The following is a 26,636-nucleotide window of genomic DNA, read 5'->3' as shown; positions in this document are numbered from 1 at the left end:
CCCCAAACCAAGCCTGCCACTGTTTTTCTTTATGCATCTTTGTTTTCCTACAGTGAGCATTTTTTTTATTATTTCTTCTATTTTAAAATCACTCGGAGGTTGGGCGCCTGGGTGGCTCAGTCGTTAAGCGTCTGCCTTCAGCTCAGGTCATGGTCCCAGGGTCGTGGGATCAAGCCCTGCCTCGGGCTCCCTGCTCAGCAGGAAGCCTGCTTCTCCCTCTCCCACTCCCCCTGCTTGTGTTTCCTCTCTCGCTGTGTCTCTGTCAAATAAATAAAATCTTTAAAAAATAATAAAAAAAATAAAATCACTCGGAGGGCACGTTGTGCATGGAGCACTGGGTGTTATACATAAACAATGAATCATGGAACACTGCATCAAAAACTAATGATGTACTATATGGTGACTAACATAACATAATAAAAAAAAAATCACTCTGTTTCAGGTGATCCTCTAGAGTTTGTATGTGGAATACTATTAAGTGCATAATTTACACACACAGACACATACACTTGATGATAAATATAAAGGCTTTCCCAGGGGGCGCCTGGGTGGCTCAGTCGTTAATCATCTGCCTTCAGCTCAGGTCGTGGTTCCAGGGTCTTGGGATTGAGCCTGCATCGGGCTCCCTGCTCAGCAGGGAGCCTGCTTCTCCCTCTCCACCTGTTTGTGTTCCCTCTCTCACTGTGTCTCTCTGTCAAATAAATATATAAAATCTTTATAAATAAATAAATAAATAAATAAATGAATGAATGAATGAATGAATGAATGAATAAAATAAAGGCTTTCCCAGAGTGGACCTTGAATCATTGTACTACACATTGACCTACCTTTTTAGAGTCATACGAGCTTTCCTATTGACTTCAGTTTATGCCTCTATATATGGACATAAAGAAATTGAAGACGTAAAGAAATTCAGGATTTTAATCAACTGAAACTAAGCTAAAAAGCTTTCCATTTAAAAGTTCAGAAATTCTCCAGGTCCTAGGTTCAAAAGAAGGATCTTTCAAATTCTTCCTAGAAGTATTAAAATATTCAATATCCTAGTTCTCTAAACTTTCTCCTGTATAACAGAAAATGCTACAAAATGCAAACATACTCTTTGACTAAAATAATTTGTGATCATTCCTTTACACTACATTCAAAGGAAAACTTAAGATGATAAAGTTGTTACCTTCCAGTTGAATGAGAAAGGCTTTAGATAAAGCTGGATATCTGACCCTTCCAAAAAAAAAGAATAAAATATCCCCGTGTCATGACCCCATCCTTAGGCTTCCCTGAGACCTTACCACCTTCCGAAGTATTCACCTCACAGAGCAGAGGCTCCAAACTCAACTCAATCCAACAAACGTGTATTGAAGCTCTGGTAGACCATTAATCTGTGTGCTCTTAAGGAGGCAGCATAACAGTCCGGACACCGCATAAAGACAACAAGCCCACAACAATTTGGCTCTCTTCGAGCGAACCAACACAACCATCCCATCTCCTGCCAGAAACTAAGTGAAGCCAGTTCTTCCCTGAGCAGCGTTATGTTCACTGTTTACTAAGAGCACTCAACACTTCACTGAGTTCGGTGGGTAAAGTTACAAAGGGGGAAAAGCAACTTAAACTTGAAAGGCTCTTCTGATAGTCCAGGAATGAGGCAATTAGGGCCTTATCGAGTTCAATGGTCCTGCCTCTGCTTCATTTCCCGCACTCTTGTCTAAAAATCCTTTCCTTCTGTCCCTTGGATCCCCATGATGTGGCTAGAGTTTTCATGGTTCTCGACCCTGACCACCCAGATCTGCTCCCAGTGACTTATTAACAGCAAAGTTCAAGTGATTTTTAAAGCCTTTCCGTGGGTATTTGCACTCTCGGCAGAAAGTAGGAAGCCCTCAAGGAATGAATTTTCTAACGGTGGCATTTTAAGTATTCTCTAATGGTGCAAATACCTGCCTCTCCAGCTTGGTGGGGCAGATTTTTGGAGGATAAAATATCTTATCAGGGCTCCTAACATGGTACCACACAGGTGGTGGCATGTGTCCATGGCCATCTTTACTGGTGCCAAAAATCTCAGTAGTGAGATGGCATTTTTCCATAAACACACAGGCCAGTTAACATACAGTCAAAGGGCTTCCCAGGAGAATTTGGGGACATCTCTACATCAGTGAATTTGTCTTAGATTACTCCGGGCTGAAGAAAAGGTCCTAAAGAAATATTACAAAAGCAATGATTCCAAAGGCCTAGAGAGACTCAAATAACAGATGAGCATGATTTATTGAAATACTGTTGTTTGGGGCGCCTGGGTGGCTCAGTTGGTGAAGCAACTGCCTTCGGCTCAGGGCTCCCTGCTCGGCGGGGAGTCTGCTTCTCCCTCTGACCCTCCCCCTCTCATGTGCTCTCTCTCTCTCATTCTCTCTCTCTCAAATAAATAAAAAATAAAAAACAAATCTTTGAAATACTGTTGTTTAGGTTCTTTTGTAAACTGAAACCCCTTACTCTACTGTTTGTAACTCAAAGAACTCCTACTGGAAATGCAAGATTTACCAATTCCACCAATGTGGAACATATGTGTACATGTGCCCTTGTACATACACGTACATACCCACAAGGAGGCCCAGTGTTACAAAGCTGGCTAATGAAGGAATCCAATCTAAGAGTATCTATTTCCCTTCTTCCATTCAGCCCAGTGTGTCTAAAAGCCAACAGCTATTCCTTAGAAGGTTAAGAGACAAAGTCGGAATAACCAGATAGAAGTGTGCTTGATAAAGTACCCTAAAAAAGGAGGGAGGAAGGGAAGACTGTTCAGAAGCCAAGGAACTTTCCAGAGGCAAGCCCCGGGAGTCATACGGCCTGGGTACAAAGCCCAGCTCCATCTCTCTACCAACACTATGGCAGGCATGTTATCTATGCCTCAGTTTCCTCATCTAAAAATGGGATAATAAGAGCTCTTACTTCTAAGGTTAATATGAAGATAGAAAAAGGAGTATGAGCCTGGCCTAGCCTTACTAAGTGTTCAACAAATGTTCATCATTGTTACTATTTTTAGGCAAGTGTTTTCTGATCCTTTAAATCTAAGTGTCTACAGTCTAAGAATTCTCACTTCACCCTATGTGTGGAAATCGTTTCTGACTCAATGACATTTTGAAAAAAGCCAAGCATGAAGTAAACAGAGGCCACGTCTGACAAGAGGAAAAATCCTGAGCTTCTGGCTGATCACCACTACAACCATTAAGAAAGGGGGATTCTGATGTAAAGAAACCAGAGAACAAGAGTATTTCTAACCTCAAAATCAGAGACTCACGGATGAATATGCACAGTAATAGATCTCTACTATGTAAGGTTGAAGGTTAAAAAAGACCTTAAAGTTGAATTCCAACATTCTGTTGGTGCATGCTATATGCCTACAGTTACCTTCCTATCCCCTAGAATCATTTAAAATAGGCTTATCCTGGGGCGCATGGGTGGCTCAGTTGTTAAGCGTCTGCCTTTGGCTCAGGTCATGGTCCCAGGGTCCTGGGATCGAGCCCCGCATCGGGCTCCCTGCTCAGCGGGAAGCCTGCTTCTCCCTCTCCCACTCCCCCTGCTTGTGCTCCCTCTCTCTCTGTGTTCCCTCTCTCTCTCTGTGTCTCTCTATGTCAAATAAATAAATAAAATCTTTAAAAAAAATAAAATAAAATAGGCTTATCCTTCGTCCACATGATGGTCCTTCAAATATTTGGAGAGAGCTAGCCATTGTTCCCTTGATTCTTCTCCTCTCCAAAAGAAACAGCCCCAGTTTTTCCATCATTCCTCCTATACCGTAGCTTCCGGTTCTCTCATCATCCTTGTTTCTCTCCTCCAAATTCAGTTCAAATTGTCTGTCCCTCCCAAAATGTGATCTGCAAAGCTGAACAAATGCCAGTGTCCCCTGACCATCTACGGCTAGGACCAAAGTAGCCTATCCCAGGATTCATTCCCCCTTCCTCTTCAGGAACAGAGTATCAATTTTATTCAGGTGAACAGGCCTTTAGCTGAAAGGCTACATTTCCCAGACCTCAGCGAAGTGTGGTCATGGGACTGAGTCTTAATCAATGAGGTAAAAATGCAAGCAGTAGTAATGTCCAGGACTTCTAGGAAGTCTCTTTTAAAGACCGAAAACACACCCTTCCTTCTGCTCCTCCATCTCCACTACCTAGCATGGAGCTAGGAGGGTTGTGGCCACAGCAGCTGTTTTGGACAATGAGGTGACCTTAGGGATGGTGCGCAGGAAGATGGGTACCACAGGAGTACCAAACCAGCCTTCTATGGCTAGTTAGGTAAGACAGAAACAAATGTTTATCTTGTTCAAGCCAAATAAAATCTTCTCTACAACAACAGTCCTATCACCTCCCCTAGGTGATGGAGTTGCTTTATTACGCTCATGGTGGTTCTTTTAACTTTCCACTAAAACAAAGATTTCTCGAGTTCCTGCTTCCATATGGCTTTGTGCCAGACACAGGATACCAGAGGAGGCAGGCACAACTCAGCATTAGTGGTCCTATTCTAGAAGAAGCGATAAAATACATACATAAATAATTATAATTCATGGTATGATGATAAGTGCTCTAAGAGAGGTTCAGATAACATTCAGTGGAGATAGAGAAAGGCCCTGTGGAGGAAGGGGCATAGAAGCTACAATACGTGGGTCCAAGGGGAGGGAATGCCTGGCAGATGAAACAAGCTGGAACAGCCACAGAGGCCGGAAAGGGTAAGGCATGTCCAAGAAAGAGACGCATTCTTCATTCTGTATCACTGACACATGCCTTCAAATTAAAAAGATCTTGAGTGCTTGAGGTCTTTTATGTGAAGTAAAAAACAAATTTGCAAGATCATAGCACCCTGTAAAGCCATTTAGTGCCTCCATGGAATCAATTCAATTCACAAGACATCTATAGAGCACCAACTGTTTTGCCGTCAAGTAAGAGTTTCTCATAAAGAGTTTTCTCCTAATCCGTAAATGTGATCAAACATTTTCCACATTTTAAAAAACACTTGGAGGTGATACTTTGCCAGTATTCTACTAAACTAGATGAAATGTTTCCAAGAGATGTATTCTGAGATTTAATAAACTATAAGCACACATGGTGGCGCCTGGGTGGCTCAGTCGATTAAGTGTCTGTCTTCGGCTCAGGTCATGATCCCAGAGTCCTGGGATCGAGCCCCACATCGGGCTCCCTGCTCTGCGGGAAGCCTGCTTCTCCCTCTCCCACTCCCCCTGCTTGTGTTCTCTCTCTCGCTGTGTATCTCTCTGTGTCAAATAAATAAAAAAAAATCTTTAAAAAAAATAAACTATAAGCACACAATACAAATGTTATTTCTCCTTTTCCTCTTATAATTGATTGATTTATTGTATTAAACTGAGTATGTATTCAATAAAAGTTACAGAATCAAGAGAGTAAAGCATGTGGAAATAATAGAGTATTAGAGATCCAGAGCCTCAGTTTGCTCATTTGTAAAATGGGGATAGAACCTCCCTGGACTGACCTGAGGATTTAACCCTAGACCTATGATGACTACAACACAGGGATATAGTAAGTTTCAGTAAATGCCCTTATTAGTAGTAGTATTCGTTCCTTCACTCCCTGTCAACCAAGATGGACCCTCAATAGAGACACTACTGGCACTTGGAGCTAGACAGCTCCTTGTAGCATGGAACTGTCCCATATATAACAGCTGGTTTAGCATCCCTGTCCTCTATCCTCTAAATGCTAGCAGTGACACTCAGGCATTATGACAACCAAGCCTACACATTCCCAGATGCTCCCTAAGGGAGCTGTACCAACCAGGAATCAATGAGCTAAACCAAAGACCTACACATGTGTCATGCCCAGATGGCCAATAAGCTAGAACTGCTTAAGACACGGGGATTCAAGAAAATACTATCAAGTAGTTATGAATGTATATAATATGCATGTACATTGAAAAGACATGTCTACATGTATCATATGACCTCACAGATAGGAGGAATTCTTAATCTCAGGAAACAAACTGAGGGTTGCTGGAGTGGTGGGGGGTGGGAGGGATGGGGTGGCTGGGTGATAGACACTGGGGAAGGTATGTGCTATGGTGAGCGCTGTGAATTGTGCAAGACTGTTGAATCACAGATCTGCACCTCTGAAACAAATAATACAATATATGTCAAGAAAAAAAAAAGAAGATAGTAGGAAGGGAAAAATGAAGGGGGGGAAATCGGAGGGGGAGACGAACCATGGGAGACTATGGACTCTGAAAAACAAACTGAGGGTTCTAGAGGGGAGGGGGTGGGAGGATGGGTTAGCCTGGTGATGGGTATTAAAGAGGGCACGTTCTGCATGGAGCACTGGGTATTATACACAAACAATGAATCATGGAACACTACATCAAAAACTAATGATGTGATGTATGGTGATTAACATAATAATAAAGAACTATCTAAAAAAAAGACATGTCTAATATTCCCATAGATAAAGCATCTCAACTTATAAAACAAATAATAGGAATTATCAAAAAGAGCCACAAATAAAAGCTTTCTCTATATTCCATGGTGGTTCTCTACCCTTCTCATCACCTCCTGGTCCACAAGTTTAGTCCCACCCTCATCATCTGTCCTCTAACTTAGCTGGTTGATCTGCTTTCCCTCACTGCAGCGAGCATTATCTCTACAGAACAAAAGTCAGATCATTGCACTTCCCACCTAACATTTCTTCAAAGGTACCAAACTTCTTGACATAGGAAGTCCTCCACAGTCTTACAAGACTCCACTCTTCCAATTTCATCTCCTGCTGACACAGCCTCCTCAAGACTCAGTTCAAAGAGCAATCTTTGTGATCTTCCTTGGCTCCTGGCCCCCTCAGGCCTACTTGACTTCATCACTCCTTTCCTGTGCTCCCAAACCTCTATTATAGCACCTGTCGCTGCCATGTAGCACAGTTGTTTATTTACATGTTTTCTCCATCTGTGTCTCCACTTATAGGCACAATAGGACCTCAGTTAAATGTCTGTGGAATAAATATATTAACGACAATATTCACCGATTATCAATCAAACCTAGATAGACTAATAGCTTTCTCACTCCCTTGAACTTCTCACTGACCTTGCTCTAGTTTCATGCAATAAAAAGAAAACTATTATAAAAGAAAAAACACATCATTAATTGTGATTCTTACACATTCTGCCTAAAACCCCTCACAAAGACAAGTGTTCACCTTAAAATATACTCTTCCCCCTTGAAATTCTTCTCTTTGCCCAGAGGACACACCTGACTCTACTTAGCCTCCTGGTTCCATCATTCTATCCTCAAAATTATAAGACCTATCAGTAAACTCTGCATGGGACCAGGTTTGCAGGAAGCATATACAGAACACATGAAATGGAAATATTGGATCCATTCAGAAGTTTGAAATTTTCTGTAACATGACACTTTCAATCTGTGCTTTGAAGACCTGAGAAGTGAAGAACCAAATATTTTGGGGGTAGAAAGGCAGGTTATAAGGCCTATCTTCTAATGCTTCCTTGCCTGATAGTTTCACCTCCTTTAAAAAAAAAAAAAAAAAAAAAAAAAAAAGCAAGTTCTATGGATAGAGTATTTGACAAGTGGTTCCTTTATTTCAAAAGACCACAGCATGGTGGCTGTTCCGCTGCACTGACCTAACCAAGAGCTGGTCAACTATGAATGATTTCACACCAGGCTCCCTCTGGGGCCAAATGTTTACTGAATGCTCACCAAGTGCCAAGACCTTACATGTTCACAATGTCCTTTAAATACTCTCAGGAGCCTGCAGGAGAGAAATTATTAATACCTATTGTATAGTCCAAGGAAACTGAAGCTCAGAGCCATCAAGTGGCCCAGGGTTACACATCTGGAAAGTGACCAAGCTAAATCTCCGAACTCCAACACCAGGCAGTGTCCCAGCACCAGAAAGGATTTGGCCACAGGTAACCATGTCCAGGGTAGGCCCTTGAGATTAAGGATCCTAGGGTAGGCGGAGAAGGGGCAGTGGGGGCATGGTCAGAGAGCTTCTATAGTGGTAAGAAGAGCCCAAAGTTTTACTTAACAGCCAGAGATTTAAGTTTGTATCACTGGCTTCAGTTCATTCCCACAATTTAGGCTACCTTCTTTACCTTCAAGGAAACTGTAAGAATTTTCTCTTTATAAAATGTGGGTAATTTTAGCATAGAATTTTTGCAAATATGTCCTAGTTTCTCAGAACTTATTCAAGATGCTAAATATTCCTTTTTGAAGCGATCCTAAGCAACCCTAAATCATCTGTCCTACAGTGCAAATCCCCAGAATATTCAACGCCTTTCAGAAAATGTAATGGCATATTTAAAGGCACGGGGGGGATCATTTTTTAATGTTCCAGCTCATTTGTTTTACTGGAGACCAGACAACAAAATCATGAAAGCGGGGAAGAAAATTTTCAATTATAAAGATTCTAACAACATTTAGTTGTATATTGCTATATTTTAAAACTGCAATCAAGTTTTACAGATTATACAATCGATAAATCCCAATATTTATATAAATTCCCTTTAAATAGAGCACCTAAGATATCCATTAACGGTTACTTCTAGCTAAAAGCCAAATTGTTTCATCTTGTTATACCTATCATTCAGTTTTAACTTAGAAAAAGGAATGAAAATAAAACATTGAAGAACTTAAAAGTAAGAGCTTATCCTAAAGTGAGTTCGATCATTTGCTACTCGCATTCTCCCTTAATGTTATTATATACACATTTACTTATTAAATTTCCCTAAATGATTATTTCAAAATCTGCTAAGATGAAGGAGCAAAGGTGTCGTTCAGCCTGACTTTTCTTTAAAGCCATATATTAAAAGTTACCCTGGTATGTTCCTCTCAAAATATAGCTACCTTGAGAGTTCTCATTTGTAAAAGTAAGGTTGGCAGGGAGAAAATGAGATAAGAAGGAGAAAATCTCTAATTTGTCATCAATAAAATAAATCAGGAAATAGCCTTTAATCTCAAGAGTACAATTTACTGATTTAGTAATTTATTTACAAAATTGATGGAAATTGTTAACAAGGAGTTAATTGATTTGAGTCACCTGATTACCACAGTTAATTAACCACACTGACTTAATCTTCTTTGAAAACATCAACTAATCATTTCCCAGGTGTCAAGGGTAAATCGTTAAATAAAAAATAAACTTCTTTCCCCCTCTTCAAGGGAGATTTCTTGAGCATGTTTTCTTTGCAAATTCCAATCTAGCAACAAGCCAAGTTTGGGTTTTTTGGTTGTTGTTTTTGTTTTTTTTTTTTAATATAGCTATACTGAGAGAGCTGCCATCTTTCCAGAGTTTTTTCCTTTTATGAAAGGATAATAAAGAAAAAGCAGCCTCGCAACCTTACCATCAGTGTCATTTTGAATTACTTCAAAAAATGAGCTAAGAACACTTTTTGAATAAAAATGAACAAATCAAAGCCAATTGAAACTTTCTTATGAGAAAATGAGTTTTCAAAAAATTAACTTCAAAACATATTTGGAGGGTGTGATCATAAAGAAACAGTGTGAGGGAATGGGGGGGCACGGTATTACTGAGCTGTTCTCATCTTGATTGTGGTGGTGCTTACACAAATATATTCATGTATCAAAATTGATAGAACTGTATACTACACAAAGTCCATTTTAGTCTATGTTAATTTTTTAAATAAAATAAAACAAAGCACTTCATAATGCCAATATTCAAGCCCACTTCTGTGAAAATTGTGAAACCTTATTCCCTTTTTTACAGATAGAAAAGTTAAGGCCAACCACTCACCCCACACACCTCAATATAAAAGGGGGCCGGGAGGAGTCTAAGAAAACCAACATTGTCAGAGAAGATCAGAAAGAATACATCCCATTTTTTTTGGGGCTACCCAGTTCTAAATTAGTAGCCCCCCTGCTTCCCCCGGGGGGGGGGGGGGGGGGGGCAATTGTCTTTGATCTGCCAATGCACCCTTAGTGCAAGAGGGCTCTGGAGGGAACCAAGTCCCAGGTCACCATGACAAATCACGCTTAGACTTGCTAAAGGGAAACAGAGCAAAACACCGTTTCCCTTCCCTCACTTTTTCATTCCTTCCATCATAGTGAAGTGTTTGAAAAATAAATCTGGATTACAGTAGGATTTTGTTGCACATATTCACAATCAGCAACAACTATTAAAGAGCTCTTTGATTTCCCTTACAGGGAAGTAAAAGCATTCAATACAAGATGCACCCTGCTTAGCTCAAGTCCCACATTTTCTCTTGTCTGCACTGCTGGGTTTAATTATTTACAGCGAGAATCATCTAACTTTCACTGTCTTCCAGTTAGTACGTTCAATTTTTAAACCATGCATTTTGTTTTTCTCCAGAATCTCTGCTTCCAATGATTACTTTGCAAATTCTTTCAACACCTCACTGCACCAAATATTAGGGAAGAGGTAAATTTTTATGGCAGAAGTGAACTGGACAAAAAAAATTCAGAGTTTTGGTACATAAAAATTAACCATTTAGCAATTTGACTTGAGAAAATATGTGTATGTACCTCACTCATTTGCAAATTCTTTTTATTAATTACATACTGAGAACAAAACCAGAATTTCCTATCAATACTCATCATTATGGCCTAGAAAAAGTTTAACTACCATGTACATTAAACCCAAAAGCCTCCTCTCCATCTTACCCGGCACTGATGAATCCCTAAGGAATGACTGATAAGAGTCTTACAGGTTTGTTGCTTTTAGGGTCAACCTCTTCTTTTTTCCTAACAATCCTATTTCAACTAGAGCTAACTTGAGGAAGGAGAGCCATTCTAGAAGGTGAGAATTTCTATCTTTGAAATCCATTTGACAGTTTCACAGCAGAAATTCCCCATAAAGTCATCCTAAGAAAAGGCACAAGCAATAATACATTTTTTCTAGAAAAGCTGATTTAGGCCAATTAAGAGATAAAGTTGACTCCTGAATTTCAAGACTCTCTCTCACCTTCTGGCAGCTTCTTCCTTTCTTTCTCCCCCATCAAAACATACAAGCTCTGGGTCTCGTTCTCACTGAACCTTGCTCTAGCAAACTTTTACTATGCATTGCTATCTCAACTAAGTCCTTTACCCTACAGGAATACACATTAGTTTCAGGGGGGAAACAATGTCTTATTCCAAAGCACTGGTTGTAATGGTGACAGAGCAGACATCTTTGGCCAGGGTGAGAGATGCTTGGGGGCCAAGAGACCTTTCAGCACCTCCAGAGCCAGTAGGCAAATGCCTTCCACATCTCTACAAGAGCTGCCTCCTCAGATATATATAGACTCCATTCTCACTTGGTTGTTCATTACTTTGTTTAGGATGTTGAATAAGAGACCTTAGTAAGAATTTTTTCCATTGATATTAAAAAACAGCAACCTTTAAATCTGTACTTCACTGCCATCCCTAAAAGGAAGTTAGAATAGAACTCTCTAATTGGGTGTCATCTTTTGAGTTAAAAGATAAGTAATTAAAGAGAAGAGAATATTGCCAGATAAGGAATGGTAGCAGAGGAGGAAGCCAGCAGGCAAGAATCAATGGGTACCTACAGAGTATAGAGGGAAAGTAGGTTAAAATAGAAATGTACTCTTCTGAACAGTAAGCTCTTTTGGACAGGCCTATGTCACAGGAATCTCTCCATTCCTTTTTTTTTTTTAAGAAAGAAAGTGAGCAGGGGACAGAGGAAGAGAGAAAGAGAGAATCCTAAGCAGGCTCCATGCCTAGCACAGACCCTGAGATCATGACCTGAGCCGAAATCAGATGCTTAAGTGACTGAGCCACCCAGGCACCCCTCTATATCCTCTGATATAACTAGTTACATCATGCCTGAAGCAAAAGGCTTGATCAACACGTATTGAATGAATGACTGCCAAGTAACACAGAAATGTCCACTTTTGGGTTGCAAAGTTACCAGCTTCCGAAATGAGGTCATCTTAGCATAACATGAAACATTAAAAGAGGGTTTGTTTGCTTGTGTACAGAGGCACTATCTTCCACTTGCTCCTACTTATCCACAGTCACAATATGTAAGAATAAGGGCTTTGGGTTCGAATCTTGGTTCCACCACTTCGTAATTGGATGGCTTTAGGCAAATTATCATACCTGTCTTTGCCTTGGCCCTTTGTCCATAAATTCAGATTGTTAATGAAGAGGTGGGTAAATTAATACCTATAAAACCCTTAGGATAGTGTCAGACATGTAAGCACTCCAAAATATTTATCCATAATTGTTTTAGCTCATTTCTACAACATCACTACCCATTTATGCATGTAACTGAGCCATTCCTCTGCCTCTAACTTATTTGGTCATGGTGGCATATGGAGTCCTCAAAAGAATGGGATCTGGAATGAGAAATGTGCCCACAGGACAAGCAGCCATGGGCATTTTTCAGCAGTCTGGGCCTTCTTTGGTTGAGCCCATTTTTCCTTCATTCATCAGGAACAAGACCCATGAATGTCCTGGCTTGACATGTGATGTTCTTTCCACCATAGTCCATGCCGCCTCCCTGAGTTGGGAAACCACTCCCCTCTTCAAAGAGGCCCTTTTGTCTGATCAAGGCTATTTTCACTGTGCTGTGGTCTCAGACAGCTTTCTTTTGTGTTGTTTAAACACAGAATGACAGTCCACTAACATAATGTCTAAAAACTTTGCCTTATCTTTGTGTAAAAGCTACTGTATCAAATCTGTCCTAAAACTAGCAGAATGACCCATTCTGTTTGTACAGGGGATTCTCACAGGGTAACCAAGTGTCTCAGTTAAAGTTAGAAAAGTTAGAGAGACTGATGCAGAATCAGCTACTCTCAAATGCATTGGGAATCATCAGTAGTTGGGTGTCAGCGAGACGGAGGAAAGGGGAGAGTCAAATGGAGAGAAAAAGCGTTGCTAAGCCACTTGTTTTGATAGAGATAGCAATTTTTTTCTCTACTGGGTCTTCGATGGGGCCCCCAGGAGCCTGGGGGAATTAAGAGCTGGCAATACCAGGGACATGGCCGGGAGCTGACAATGCCCCTTCTTAACTTGAGAGTCCATGATGACATTTATCCATTTGTTCAACTTATATTTATTTATTTAGCCCGATTCTGGATACTAGGAATAAAGCAATAAACAAAAGAGATTTAAAAAAAAAAATCCCTGCCCTCATGAAATTGAGGTATTAGAGAAGGAAAGACAAAAGGAAATAAATAAGTCACATACATTATGTCAGATGATGCTAAGCACAATGAAGAGAGTTAATCAGGAAAGAATTGGAGAAGACCACAATGAGAAGGTGACCTAGGAGCAAAGACCTGTAGGAGGCAAGGAGTAAGTCATGCACAATCTGAGGCAAGAATGTTCAGAAAGAGAGAAAACTAGTACAGAAGCTGTAAGGTACTATGTTGGAGGGGGGAGAAGGCAAAAATTATCACCATGCCTAGAGCACTGTGAGTGGGGGAGAGGAGAAGGATGTGAGGTCAGGGAAGTGATGTGAAGGCCAAATGGTTAGGGAATTGTGGGCCACTATAAGGATTTGGACTCTGACTCTGAGATGGGAAGAGATAGTAGACCCACAGCTAGGTCATCAAAAGTCCCCTTCAAGGACTTTCTACATTCACTCAGCTCCTTTGGGGTCCACCTCAGTTATAGAAGGGCACCTTGCCCAAGGTCATGCCCTTACTGGGGCAGGCCACATCTAGTAACCATAGAAGACCATTTCAGCCAGACTCAGAACACTCATAGCCAACTCTTGCTCCAGAGATTCCCCACTAGCTTGACTGAGGCCTTCTCACAGTTTAACTTCTTCCTCTGCCATTCCTGCTTCCTCCTTTCTCTTCAAAGGTAATGATCTTAATGAACATCAGTGTCTGTTTCTGGACAACCAAACTTGTGTGTAACAGAAGCCACTGGGGCTTTTGAACAGAGGAGTAACATGATCTGACTGATGTTCTAAACAGGTGTTGAGTAGACAGAAGATGGACAGAAGGGAAGCAGAGGGAAGCAGGATGACCGGTAAGGAAGTTATTGCAATAATCTAAGTAAGAGTTGACTATGACTTGGATCAGTGTGGTAGCAAAAAACATGGGGAAAGGTGACTGGATTCCAGATACATTTTGAAGATTAAAACAATGGGATTTTCTGATGGATTGGATGTGAGGTATAAAAGAAAAAGAGGAGTCAAAGCAGAGTCCAAGTTTTGGAATCTGAGCAAGGATGGACCAGCCATTTACTAAGATTGAAAAGTCTATGTAGAGGGCGCCTGGGTGGCTCAGTTGGTTAAGCGACTGCCTTCGGCTCAGGTCATGATCCTAGGGTCCTGGGATCGAGTCCCACATCGGGTTCCTGGCTTGGCGGGGAGCCTGCTTCTCCCTCTGACCCTCTCCTCTCATGCTGTTTCTCTCTCGCTCGCTCTCCAATAAATAAATAAATAAAATCTTTAAAAAAAAAAAAAAGAAAAGTCTACGTAGAAAGCAGGTTTAGGGCATTAGTGAAGATCTGGAGTTCAGTTTTGGACGTAGTCTAAGATGACTATTAGACAGCCAGGTGGATATGTCAAATAAGCAGTTGGATTTGTGGGTCTGGAGTTTAGGGTATTGGTCTGGATTAGATTCATAAATTTAGAAGTTGTCAACATACAGATGGTAAAGCCATGAGACAGGATGAGTCTCCAAAGAAGTAGTGTACACAGAAATGAAAAGCAGTCAGGGAGATGGACAGGAACAAGCATGAGATACCAAAAAGATAGCAAGCAGAGGCCAGCAAGGGAAGATGGAAACTGGGAGAATGTGGTTTCTTAAAAGCCAAATAATGTGTTTCATGGAGGAAGGCAGGATACACTGGGTCCGATGCTGTTATCAGTTAAATAAAACAAGAACTGAGAATGGATTATTGGATTTAACAGCATGGAGATCATTATTGACCATGGCAAAAGACGTAACTATCAAAAGTGGGAGCAAAAACTTGAATGGTGTGGATTTGAGAAAAATTGGAGAGAAACTGCAGTGGATACGGACAAATCTGGGAAGGAATTTTGCCGTAAAGAGGAACAGAGAAAATAGGGTGATAGAAAGGAATGTGGGGAAAAGAGAGGAGACAATTAGTGAGAGATAAGACAGAATTCAATCTAAAACATGAATGAACTGCTTGAACTTCAGAGCATGGAAACTTCATCCACAGTAACAGGAGGGAAGATAGAATATATAGACAGAATGCATGCAGGTGATGATGGCTGAGTTATGGGAGCTTGTGGAGTTCTCTTCTGATGGCTTCTATTTTCACATTTATAAGAAGCAATGTCATCTGAGCAGGTGGTGTTGGAAGTTTGAAGAAAGAGGAGACGTAAGGAAGTAGGAAAGCAAATGGCCTAGCCAGGAAGCAAGTCTGAGGTTGAGATCAGTTTCGATTTATGGTGAGACCAGTCAACATAGTTGTGTTTTTCTCCTGCCACATTCAGCTACAGCAATGCAGATGTGGCCTATAAGATTAACCAGGACTGGGCTTTTGCAGAACACAGGAGAGCAAGACAAAGGGGCCAGACTGCTGGCAGTATAGGCAAGGAAGTGATGTTAATGATGAGTCATAAAAATATAAGCTGAGGAAATAAATAAATGCAGGATTTAAGGGACAGTGTAAAGGTGGTAGGATCACGGACTCTAAGTCCCAGTGGGGTCAACAAAGAATTGGGCTTAGGATGTAAAAGAAATGAGCTGCAAGTTTTTCCGATACTCACTTCCAACCATGGAATAGATGCCTGCTTTAGATGCCAGTGGTCTCTGTCAGGATACTCTGGGATAAATTGGAGGAGAGAGATTACAGTGGTTATAGAGAAATCTGTCTGATTTGGGTAAGAAAGGATTAGAAGACCTCCAATAGCTCTTCAGTTCAAAGAATCTAAGGTTCTTCAGGTCAAAGAATCTAAGGTTCTTAGAGTGGGAGGAAGGACTTCAAGGGTGTCCAGGGAAAGAGCAAAGAACACAATTAAGACACAAACAGTGGCTCTAGGGAGAGATTGTCATGTCGGCCAGGAAAGAAGATGGCCAGGAATGGGGGCAGTACTAGATGTGAAAGACTAGTTTTCCTTTTTACTACCTTGTAACATCCCCATCCAAAAGAAAGTACAGATTTAACAGAGTGTACTTTAACTACCACTGGAAGAAATTTACAGTGGCAGTTAGTATACCTTTAGTTACAAAACTAAAAAAATGAGAGGCTACCTAGATCAGTTGTTCCCAAATTGTCTGGCCCTTCAGAATCAACTGGAAACTCTTGAAAAACAGATGCCCCTACTCCTGATTGAGTAAGTACGGGTTCTGGTCGAAGAAGCTACTTTTTAAAGCTCCCTAGGTATTCTGATGATATACCAAGTTGGGTGAGCTGGTTGACTTCTATCTAGGGTCTCTAGAAATTAAGTTGTAATGAAATAATGCTTTTGAGAACATAACCAAATTTCTCACAGGTGAACTGCCCCTAGATATGATCAAGGAAACATGTAGCCCCATTTGCTCTGGCAGCTATAATGTAACAATAGGGGAAGCCAGACTAAAAACAAAGCTGAAACCTAGAAGAGAGTAGAGTCTAGAAAAACACAAAGAAAGAGAACTGAAGCTCTGACTGCACCTCACCTGAACCCCACTCTGCCTCAGAATTTTCTATTTAACATGAGCCAATAAATACCCCTTATTGTTTAAGCTGGTTTGAGGTAGGTTTTCGGTTTCTGGTTTCTCACAACAAAAAGTATCCTCCACACCCTTCCCCACATCAAAATTAAACCAGTGTGGAAGCACATGCTGACATTTTCTCCTCTCTTTTAATGAGATTATAATGTGGGTAAGATTGACATATTTCAGATTTAAAAAAAAAACTTCCATTCTTAAATTCAACTTTATTTGAGGATTTTCCTATTAAATAATTGATTTTGATTTTTCAGCCTTTACTCAGCAAAGCTCTCCTTGTTAATGAGATAAAAACCAAAAATTGGGCCCAAAGTGACAAGCAAATCTCTGACACAACAGGACATGATGTTTTTATATGTGAATTCAAGAAAGTCTAGCATAACCTAATTGTAGCTACTGTCTTCTTCCCCTTCCCCTTTTGCACGTTTCCTTAACACCTGTTGGACCATCAAAAGTAGGTTATGTTGTTACTTAATGTCAATCAGTAGATCAGTGAGTAAAGGCTTATTGTCAAAGTTACTAAGAAAGAATCTTCATGTGTTATTGACTGAGAGTACATAAACTTAAAGGAGACCTCTGGTATTGCTTACAAACTTGGATCTCAAGATCTGGACAATAAACAAGCCATTGTATCCATGGTAACAGTGGCTTAACTTTTCAATGCACAGAATGGTAATTACATTTCCTCCTTTCATTCATTTCTCCCTGTTCCCAATAACCTTGGGGGTCAGGCATGACCTGAGGGCTAATGACTAAAAAAGCATAGAGCTTTCAACATGAAACTTCACATTGTCTAACCTGTCACTTTTCTTGGAGAGACTTATTATTTCCTTGCATTGTGTTTTGGCACTGTCCTAAGTCAGAAGTACCCATCTTACTTTTGGAATGACAATGTTTCTAGTTTCTCAGCACATGCTATTAGAATAAGACTTATAGGCCAGCAAAATAACCATTGGCAGAGTGTGCATATATTTGGCATTTCTGAATTAATCCAGGGAGGTGTGAAAGAACCTGCTCTACCACTTACAGAAGCAGTCCTCAGGTTAAATGCTAAAGACCCTTGGATTTGCACCAAGATGTAGTCTGTCTCCATAGAAGCATTTTAATATGTCTCCAAACCTTCCTCTCTTCTTTCTTTCCACCCCATTCTCATAGCCAAGGCCTCCTGCCTGGAAAAGGGACAAAGTCTTAAGAATATAAACAAGAGGGCGCCTGGGTGGCTCAGTTGGTTAAGCAACTGCCTTCAGCTCAGGTCATGATTCTGGAGTCCCGGGATCAAGTCCCACATCGGGCTCCCTGCTCAGCAGGGGGTCTGCTTCTCCCTCTGACCCTTCCCCTCTCATGCTCTCTGTCTCCCATTCTCTCAGATAAATAAATAAAATCTTTTAAAAAAGAAAAAGAAAAAAAAAAGAATATAAACAAGAGAGCAGAGTTAGTTGGGAAAGGAAAAAGGGCCTAGGATTTGCTAAAAAATGAAATCATACAATGTACTCAAGAGCTCCTGTACTCTGTTCTTTTAGCTCATTTTCCAGAACTTACTTGTCCATCACAAGTCTGATCTAAATAAGAATCCTTTAGGCTACAAGTAAACCTTCGAGAGAAGTCCTTCTTTCTCCTGTTCTCCTAAACTTAAAGTTGCAACATGATCACATGAACACAGAGCATCATCTCTTTTGCCTTAATATTTTCAATACTTTTCCCCCCTTCAATTCATTGAGTTATCCCAGGACTGCATGCTCTTGAGAAATTTCTATAGCCCTGTAAGTCTGTCATCATGTATAAAATAAAAATAACATCAGTTGGTTTTACCTGATAAGGTGTCCTAGACCCATGTTGTTTTTGCAACCAGCCTCTGTTCACTGGTAGCCCTCCCCAATTTCCCTCTGCAGTCCAACCTTAGTCCATGACTTCAGGGACCAAGCCTATGACCCAAGCCTAAGCCATGGACACACTTCATGCCATGGATACAGTGATTGGTTCTCCAATGAAGTCTGTGACCTAAGCAGAGCCCAAGATGCAACTGAGACTTTTGCTAGGAAAAATTAAGACAAAAACTCTTGCTCTTTCCCAATGGACATGACATGAAAGGATGTAGCTCCAGGAGCCACTGACAGCCATCTTAGAACATTAAAGAACACATCTGAGAACAGAGTCATCTCAGAGTCAGGAGATAGAGAAACCAGATCAGCCTGACATAGTCTGAGCCCCCATTTTATATTAGGTTGAGCCAAAAGAAACTGCCAATATTTGGCTATCTAGAGAAACAGCAATCCCATATGGTCCAACCTAATAGCAGTATCTTTTCAATTATGTATTTCAATAAACTTCCTTTTTGGCTCCAGGCAGTTTAGTTTAGATTTCTGTCATTTACAAACATAAGTGTCTAGACTAATATGTAAAGTTGTAGCCACGAATATGTTATACCAGCAGGCACAGACGCATCAAAGAACCACTAGTGTTTAGAAAAAAAAAGATACTATAGTATCCTCTCAAGTTTGAAAAAGAAGTTAAATTCTTGAAGAGGTTAATAAAGATGGATAGAAATATGTATGTAAGACCTCACAATCCATAAAACAGTTCACACTCATCTCATTTAACTGGCATAACTACCCTATAAGGTAGATTTTATAGATAAGAAAACTGACCTGAAGAGTTGAGTACATTGTCCTGAATTTCCCACATAGTAAATGGCAGTAAACCCAGATCCTCTAATTCTAAAATCTCACACTCTTCCCCCTTCATTTCACCATGCTGAGATTGTGAAAAAATTGCTTAGGAAACATCTGCATGGACCCCAACAGAACACATGGAGCATCAAAGAAATGCCTCTGATTTTCAAAACAACAACCAATCTGATCATGTTAAAGAAACAGCCCAAAACTCAGGCTGAAACATGTCAAATCTTTCTAACATTGGTGAAATCCTGGCCAGTGTTCTAGTTTCTAAGTTTTTTAATTAAATATTTTCATTTAATAAAATAAAACCTGTCAGTGTTTCTTAGAGTGCCTGCTTAGAGAACATGGACAATGATTAACAATGACCTAACAATTACCTTGAATTAAGACTAAAAACCTATTCATGTAGCAGTCTGTACTATGAAACCCGGAGACCTTAGGAATGTGATTTGATGGCCCAAGATTTTGAAAAATAGATCCGGAGGTACAGTCTTTGAAAGCTGGGGCACTGACGAAAGTTCTGGACCAAGCTGAAAGCATGGCTGTAATTAATCTATCCTCTTAGACTTGATATTCCTCTTAGACCTGAGACATGTGACCCATCCAATTTTTTTTTAAGAGGATTGACCAAGGTGATCTTTTCATCATACTTGTTCTCATATGACAGGTCAGGATCAACAGAAAAGCAATCTAGAGGCCTCCTCAACCAACCAGGCTGAGGACATTCCAAGTAACATGTATCTAAAAATGATCAATTAGAAAGACACAAAGAGGAGCTGGGGTTTACTCTAACATAGAGTTTCGAGTTTCCATCTTAGCTCTGACCTCGGCCACATGCCCTCAGGCAAAGGGCTTCACCACCTCCCTTTCACTCCTTTCAGTCCCCTCTCCTTGCCTCCAGGGTTTAGTTGCTTATCTATAAAATAATGCAAGTAGACCAGCTGATAGCTAAGATTTCCTCCATCTGTAAAAGTCTAAGTTTCTATTACAACAGGACAGGCACAAGATTGAATAAGGGAGTTTGAGCAAAAGCCCTATAAAAACTGGCTAGGAAGAATTTCAAGTGGAGAAAAAGAAGCCAACTGTTAGGAAATAAAAGCAGCAGCGGTATCAGAGATGCGATAGAACCAAAATGTTGCTTGCTTGTTACCAGCCCCAGAATCCTTTTAAATATATGACTTTACCTGAAGATCTAATTGTCATAAAGCTGATACTAACTATAAAAGGCATTACCAAGCTTCTACTGGAGGAAAGAATATTAACTGTTTAATATCAATACCACTTTCTCAAAAAAAACTTCCAGTCATATCCTGAGATCTGGGAATTCTTCAAAGAAATGTTAGGGGAAAATGCCTAAGACTTCCTTATGTGCACTTAGAAATTAGAAATATGAATAGTAAGCCAAAAAAATGTTACCTTTAGTATTGGTCAACATAGTAATACCTGCTAGTTATGATCATTGTCTATAGGATACGTTAAGCACTTTTATCTCTTTATGTTAATAAAATGCCATGGAACAGATTCCTCCTGTTATCATATCAATTTGGCAGATAAGCAATCTGAGCCATGAAAGTTTCATGACTTCCCTGAGGTCACACAGACAGAAAGTGGTAAAGCCATTGCTGAAACCCAGACAGCTTGACTCCAGAGTTCAGGCTCTCCCAATTTTTCTTAAAAGCATAATACAAAATATGAAGAAAATACAAATAATTTTAGCTATAGATATGCTATAATTTTTTTAAAGACTAACCATAAAATACTCAGAGTTCTTTTCCAATGTCTAATGATGCAAACCTGCAAGAAGATCTTACCTAAAATGTGTGCTAAAACAAGGACATTTACAATGTCATCACACTTTACCTGAAAGGTCAATACAACAGAAATCTAGAAATCTCCTTAACCTTCCAGGCTGAGGATATTCAGAGGGCAAGTAGGAAGACTGGAAGTAAGGATACCTGGGGTCAGGTGATAGAAACCTGAAAGGAATCTCTAAAAAAATATCCAGAGTTATGGCACAGCAGGGAGATTTTACCTTCTGTGGGAAAGACTTGTAAAATGCCACTCAGCTTCTTTAGTAACTTCACACATGGGTAGCAACCTAGGGAGCATGACACTGGGAGTAACGATACCTGGGGTCACTTGACAGAAACCTGAAAGGAATCTCTGAAAAAATATCCAGAGTTATGGCACAGCAGGTAGATTTTTACCTTCTGTGGCAAAGACTTGTAAAATGCCACTCAGCTTCTTTAGTAACCTCACACAGGGGTAGTAACCTAGGGAGCATGACATTTTTAGTACAAAAGAAAAGAGACAGGGAAATAGAGGAGAAAGTCATATACTATAGCAGTTAAATTATAGCCTCCGGACTCGTAATCTCTTGGACTGGCCTCACAACTGCCATTTTCCAGCAGTATGATCTGGGGCAAATTACTTCATTGCCCAGTGCCTCCATTTCCCATCAGTAGGGACAGCAAGAATACTTACATCAAAGGGGTATTATAAAGACTAAATATCAGTAAGTATAAAGCACTAAGAACAGGGTCTGCCACATATATAAGTGTATGATATGCAACTCTTACCGTACATAATATTACTATATATCCTTATAGAAGATGGATGGATGTAAACTACCAAAAGTACAGTTTATTTGGTGACTAAACCATCAATCCAGGGGAGAGAATATCTGTTTTGATTGTATGGGGACAATCCAGATGTATCCCAGATGAATCCGGACTAGATTTCCTTTTGCCAGGCACTGCCAGGAACATATATTAAATCCTATGGCTGCATTTAGGACATAAGATGTGTATCACCCTAAGCGCTGTGGCAAACCCTTCACAATAATAATAAATCCTCTTTCTGTGTTACCAACTGAGAAAAAGTGTTCAAAGCAAGAATTATTAGCGGTCTCCCCCTGCCTCCCCTCCCTCTCCAAAGATTTTTACAAGACCAGTGGGGTTTGTTGGCGTTTCCAAACTTCTTCTCAGGAAGTCTGAAATGGGTACTGCTAGGAGTTGCTGTATAATTACTTAGTTGATTCCCTCTAAGGAGCTTACGCTAAGAATTGAGGAAAGAAAGCAGATTAACCATTTGAATACATGCTACGGCCCATCCACAAGCTTTTCCGTCTCTCCGCCATAAATGGGGGTTTCTACAGTCCCCACCCGTCAACCCCAATATGTGATCCAGGGAAATCAATGTATTGCTTTGGCTAATCCTACAACAATAGGGGTTTCATTTTCATTGTAGGGCAATTAAGTTGTCCGACGGGAAGGAAGGAGCAGGAGGGGAAAAGGGTGGGGGGAGAACTCTCCCATCCCCACAGACAGATTAGTCCCTGTGGAGGCAGCAGCGTCCGTTCTGTCTGTCTGGTGGTCGGTCACACGCAGCTCTGGGCTGCTACCTAGCAACGCAAAGCCTGGAGAGAGCTCGCCGGTTCCCCTGCCTCCTCCTCGCCCTTCCCATTCATCCCTGGTCAGTCTCCCCACCCCACCCCACCCCCCACCCCACCCCACTCCGCGCGCTACTCTCTGTCTTCAAGTTCCCTCTCTCCCTTCTCATTCCTACTTGTCTTCTCTCTCCTCTTCCCCCTTACTGTTTTTATCCCCTCCACTTCTTCCTTTCTTTCTGTTTCTGTAAAAATGTAAACTCTAGCAACTTGAGAGAATTTTTAAGTGCTTCATCGCAGGAACTTTCTCCATTCGAGCCCTCAAAACTCTGGCCGCGCAGACGGGGCCTCATTCATCAACACAAAAGCCCCCACCTCCCTGTTGAAAAGGAAAACCCTTCAAAGAAAATGCCCCGGTATATCTGCCGCTCTCTCGTCCAATCCCGCTTCCCGGCCTTATCTCGGCTCGTAAATGATCTGTATCGAGATGCGGTCTCTTGAGGGTCAACGCGGGACCAAGTTTCGCTGAGGAGGAGAAGGGGGGGTACTCTAGCCCGCGAAGGGATCTCCCCCGCTAAGCGCTGCAGGTGGAACACTGCGCACGGAGAAGCGCGGCGAATCTCTCAGCCCCCCGGAGAACGAATCAGTGTGGGGAGCAGACTGCGCACTGGCTGGGAGAAGCTCTGTCTCCGGGTTCCAACCGCAGAGTGCTTTCGAGAGGCTCGGGGGAAAGTCCCGTGGGAACAAAGGCGGGGTCCCCGTGGGGTGCGCTGTCACCGAAACCGGCGGAGCTACTTTCTCAAGTTTGCTGCTGCTCAGTTGCCGGGCGGGCGAAGGAGGGGTGCTCCCGCTCGCCCCTCGCTGAGCAACCTGAGCGCCCCGGCGGGAGCCGCCCCAGTGCCGCCGCCCTGCCCTGCCCCCCACCCCGACCGTGGTCCCCTCAGTGCGCTCACGGACTCGACCCCTGCCACTGCCGGGTAAGTCCGGAGCTCTGCGCGGAATTCCGGCCAGCGGGCGCTTACCTTGGCCACTGGCCGGCGCCAGGCAGGCGGCAAAAGCCAGCAGCACCGTGCACGCCACGGCCGCCGCCCCGCGCTCCATCCCCGCGCCCGTCCGAGGCCCCGGCCTCGCCGTTCCTTCCCCGGGAGGTGGGCGCGCGTAGCACACAGCACCCGCCGCGCCTCTGCTCGCGAGCGCTCCGGTCGGCCTGCACCTCGGCAGGCTCCTAGAGACGGAAAGCCGGCCCGAGAGCCCGAGGCATCCCGTTTTCTACCCGCGCCAGTCCCCACCCTCCAGACGGTGCATAAAGCCCTGGAGACCCGACCGCCCCGGAACTAGCATGCGGGAATCCAGCGGGGCAGGCCCCCTGCCGCCCGGCCCGCCCCCTGCACTTTGCAGCGCTGGGAGGAGTAGGGACTCGAACACACGTGCGCTCACACATGCACACTCCACACGCGCGCGCACACTCACACACGTCCTCATACAGTCTCACACACACAGTCGCACACACTCCTCACTGTCACACAAACTGACAGTCTCACACGCTCACGCGCGCGCCGGCACACACATTCCTAGGTCACACACGCGTGCGCGTGGTCCACAGTCACACAAACACCGACACGTGCACGCACACTTCGCAGTTACACATTCTACGTTTACACACTCCTCGCAGTCTCACACTGCCTGACACATGCACGGGAGTGATCCGCTCTAGCCTCTCCGCAGGCTTTGCCTCCCCACAGAAGTTTGCGAGGCAGTCCGCGGGAAAATCTGCCACTGATACAGTCTTTTAAAAGGAAGAAAAATAAGAGAAGGAAGGGAAGGGGAAAGGAAAGGAAAGGAGTAAGAGCGTGCTGGAGAGATCTGTGACCATTCTCTAGTCTGAAATCCCTAGGCTTCTCGGACACCCTGGTTTCTCCCATAGAGTTGAGACGCTGAGATGGGATGCTCTGTGTTTTTACAAAAGCAGGGGGGTAGATCCATGTGGGGGTGGGGGGTTGGATCCTTGTTTAGCTTTTCTTAAGCAGAACATACACACGTGTCACCGCCAGATCGCGTTTCTTACAAATCTCTTCAATTTGAAGCAAAGTTGAAAAGAATGAACGTCTTCTATTTCGTACTGGTGCCCCTTTATAGGAGGGAGACACGTAAGGGGTTCAGAAAGCCCTGCAGCTCCCTCCTATAAGGCAACGTTAGACAGACTGCCAGGGGCTCCGGCCCCAAAGAGCCGTTCCAATGAACCTACACTCATCCTCAGAGCATCGTCCTCGGGCGGTACGCGACACTAGAGCCAACAGGAGGAAAAGAAAGAAAGAAGTGATGCACCTAGCAACTTATTTCCTGGCCCTGGGATCCCTGTGAGCAGGGGCCGTTCCCGGGCCGAGGTCACCCCCAAATCTCCGGTCCTGGGCTCTGGATTAACTCGGCAGCAGGACCCCATGGGGCCCTTTCCCCCAGCCAGAGGGGCCACGACAGTGGAGGCGGCAGCCCTGGGCGCACGTAGACCTGGGCAGGGTCCCGCCGCCTCGCCCTTCCAAGGGGCGAGAACCTGCCAGTGACTGCCACCCCTTGTCCCGGAGCACCGACTGTCTGGGGCTCTGCTGACCGACCCCTGGCAGTACGGATCGCGTACCTTCCGTGGGCTTTGGTGGTTGGTGAAGCTTTGCGGGGAAGAGGATGGGGGAAGATAGGTATTATTTTAGAAAGACAAAAAAAGAAACAGAAACAGACACAGAGAAAACTTAGACTTAAAAAGACCAGGGCTGTGAGAAAGGGCGACAGTCACTTCGTGGCTTTCTTTTCGAGATTTCTGGATTTGGAAATCCAGAGTTCTCTGCTCTGACCGAAGTCACTGGAACGTTATTTGCCTCCCCTGCACTGCACTGGCGCTGTCCGGCGCCGAGGAGGAGGCAGGATTGGGGACCGGAGGGGCAGGGGGGTCTGGGAAGTGAAGAGGATGAGGCGGGTGGGAGGAGGGAAGCGGCGAGGGATCGAGAAGCTGCACTTCAGTCTCCGCGGGTGATTTATGCCGGTTCCGGGCGGCCGGGGCGATGGTACGAGACCGCGCCGGGGTCAGGCGGCTCTGACGCCCGCCCAGGCCGCGCTGCATAGTCAATGAGCGTCCCCGCACCGCGGGTTACAAAGAGCTGCGGCGGGCGCTGCGGAGGCTTGCGCGGGAGGGGCTGGGGGGCTCCCAGTGCGCGCGTGGGCGCGTGGGGGTGCAAGAGGGTGAGCGCCGGCGCGCGGCGGGCGTGGGGGTGCGTGTGTGTGTGTGCGCGCGCGCGTCCTTTCACTGTAGCGGCCAGGGTTCCAAACATTCCTTTCTGCACTGAAGGGTTTTCCTCATTGTTGTTGTCTTTGTGCTCCAGTGTTGCCAACTTACTGGAATTCCTGACGTGGTTGCACAGCAGGGCTCAGGCTGACCGTAGGAGCCAGCTGCGTTTGTGTATGAGGCCGACCCCGCCGTTAATCCCAGAATAACGCGGGAGAAGGGGGAAAGAATGGAGGGAGAACGCGAGGGAGGGGAGCAGATAAAGGGTGGGGATGGGAATGAGGGACCACTAACGGAGTACGGTCCCTCATTCCCAGCACTGCGGATGTAAACTCACACATCCACACTCTTTTCCACTAGAAAATCTCATTTTCTCAATGCAACCCCAAATTCATGTCGTTCGAAAACAAAGCATCTTTTGCAGCCGGTACCATGCACCTGTTTATCTGCAGTTTCTATACCTGAGAAAACTCGCTGCTAGTTTTAGAGGATTAAATCTAAGGACCAGCATCTGGGAAAACCCAAGTTAACACAGTTGTGACTTAAGCCAGCCTTTTTTCTGTACAATGCAAAAGTGTAATTTCTTTTTGACATTTCTCTCTACATATATGCATATAAGACTTCACTGTTAACCAGAGACAGAGAGGAAAGTGCTGAAAAGTGAACTTTATCCTAGTAA

General features: G+C 43.1%; 1 protein-coding gene across 1 annotated transcript in view; it reads right to left on the bottom strand.

Annotated features, from left to right (window-relative positions):
* Positions 1-23,787, bottom strand: part of LRP2 (LDL receptor related protein 2) — a 199,627-nt gene extending 175,840 nt beyond the window's left edge. Inside the window, exons 1-2 of the mRNA XM_035008361.1 lie at positions 23,709-23,787; positions 21,506-21,571 (exon numbers count right to left, since the gene is read on the bottom strand). Coding sequence (XP_034864252.1) covers positions 21,506-21,571; positions 23,709-23,787 — 145 coding nt within the window. The remainder of the gene's footprint in view (positions 1-21,505; positions 21,572-23,708) is intronic.
* Between the last annotated feature and the right edge of the window lie 2,849 nt (positions 23,788-26,636).

This window comes from Mirounga leonina, unplaced genomic scaffold, assembly GCF_011800145.1.
Source record: "Mirounga leonina isolate KUSES-001 unplaced genomic scaffold, KU_Mleo_1.0 Mir_151, whole genome shotgun sequence".
NCBI classification, from domain to species: domain Eukaryota; kingdom Metazoa; phylum Chordata; class Mammalia; order Carnivora; family Phocidae; genus Mirounga; species Mirounga leonina.
Note: the sequence above shows the minus strand (reverse complement) of the source record. Positions and strands in the feature narration are given on the sequence as shown.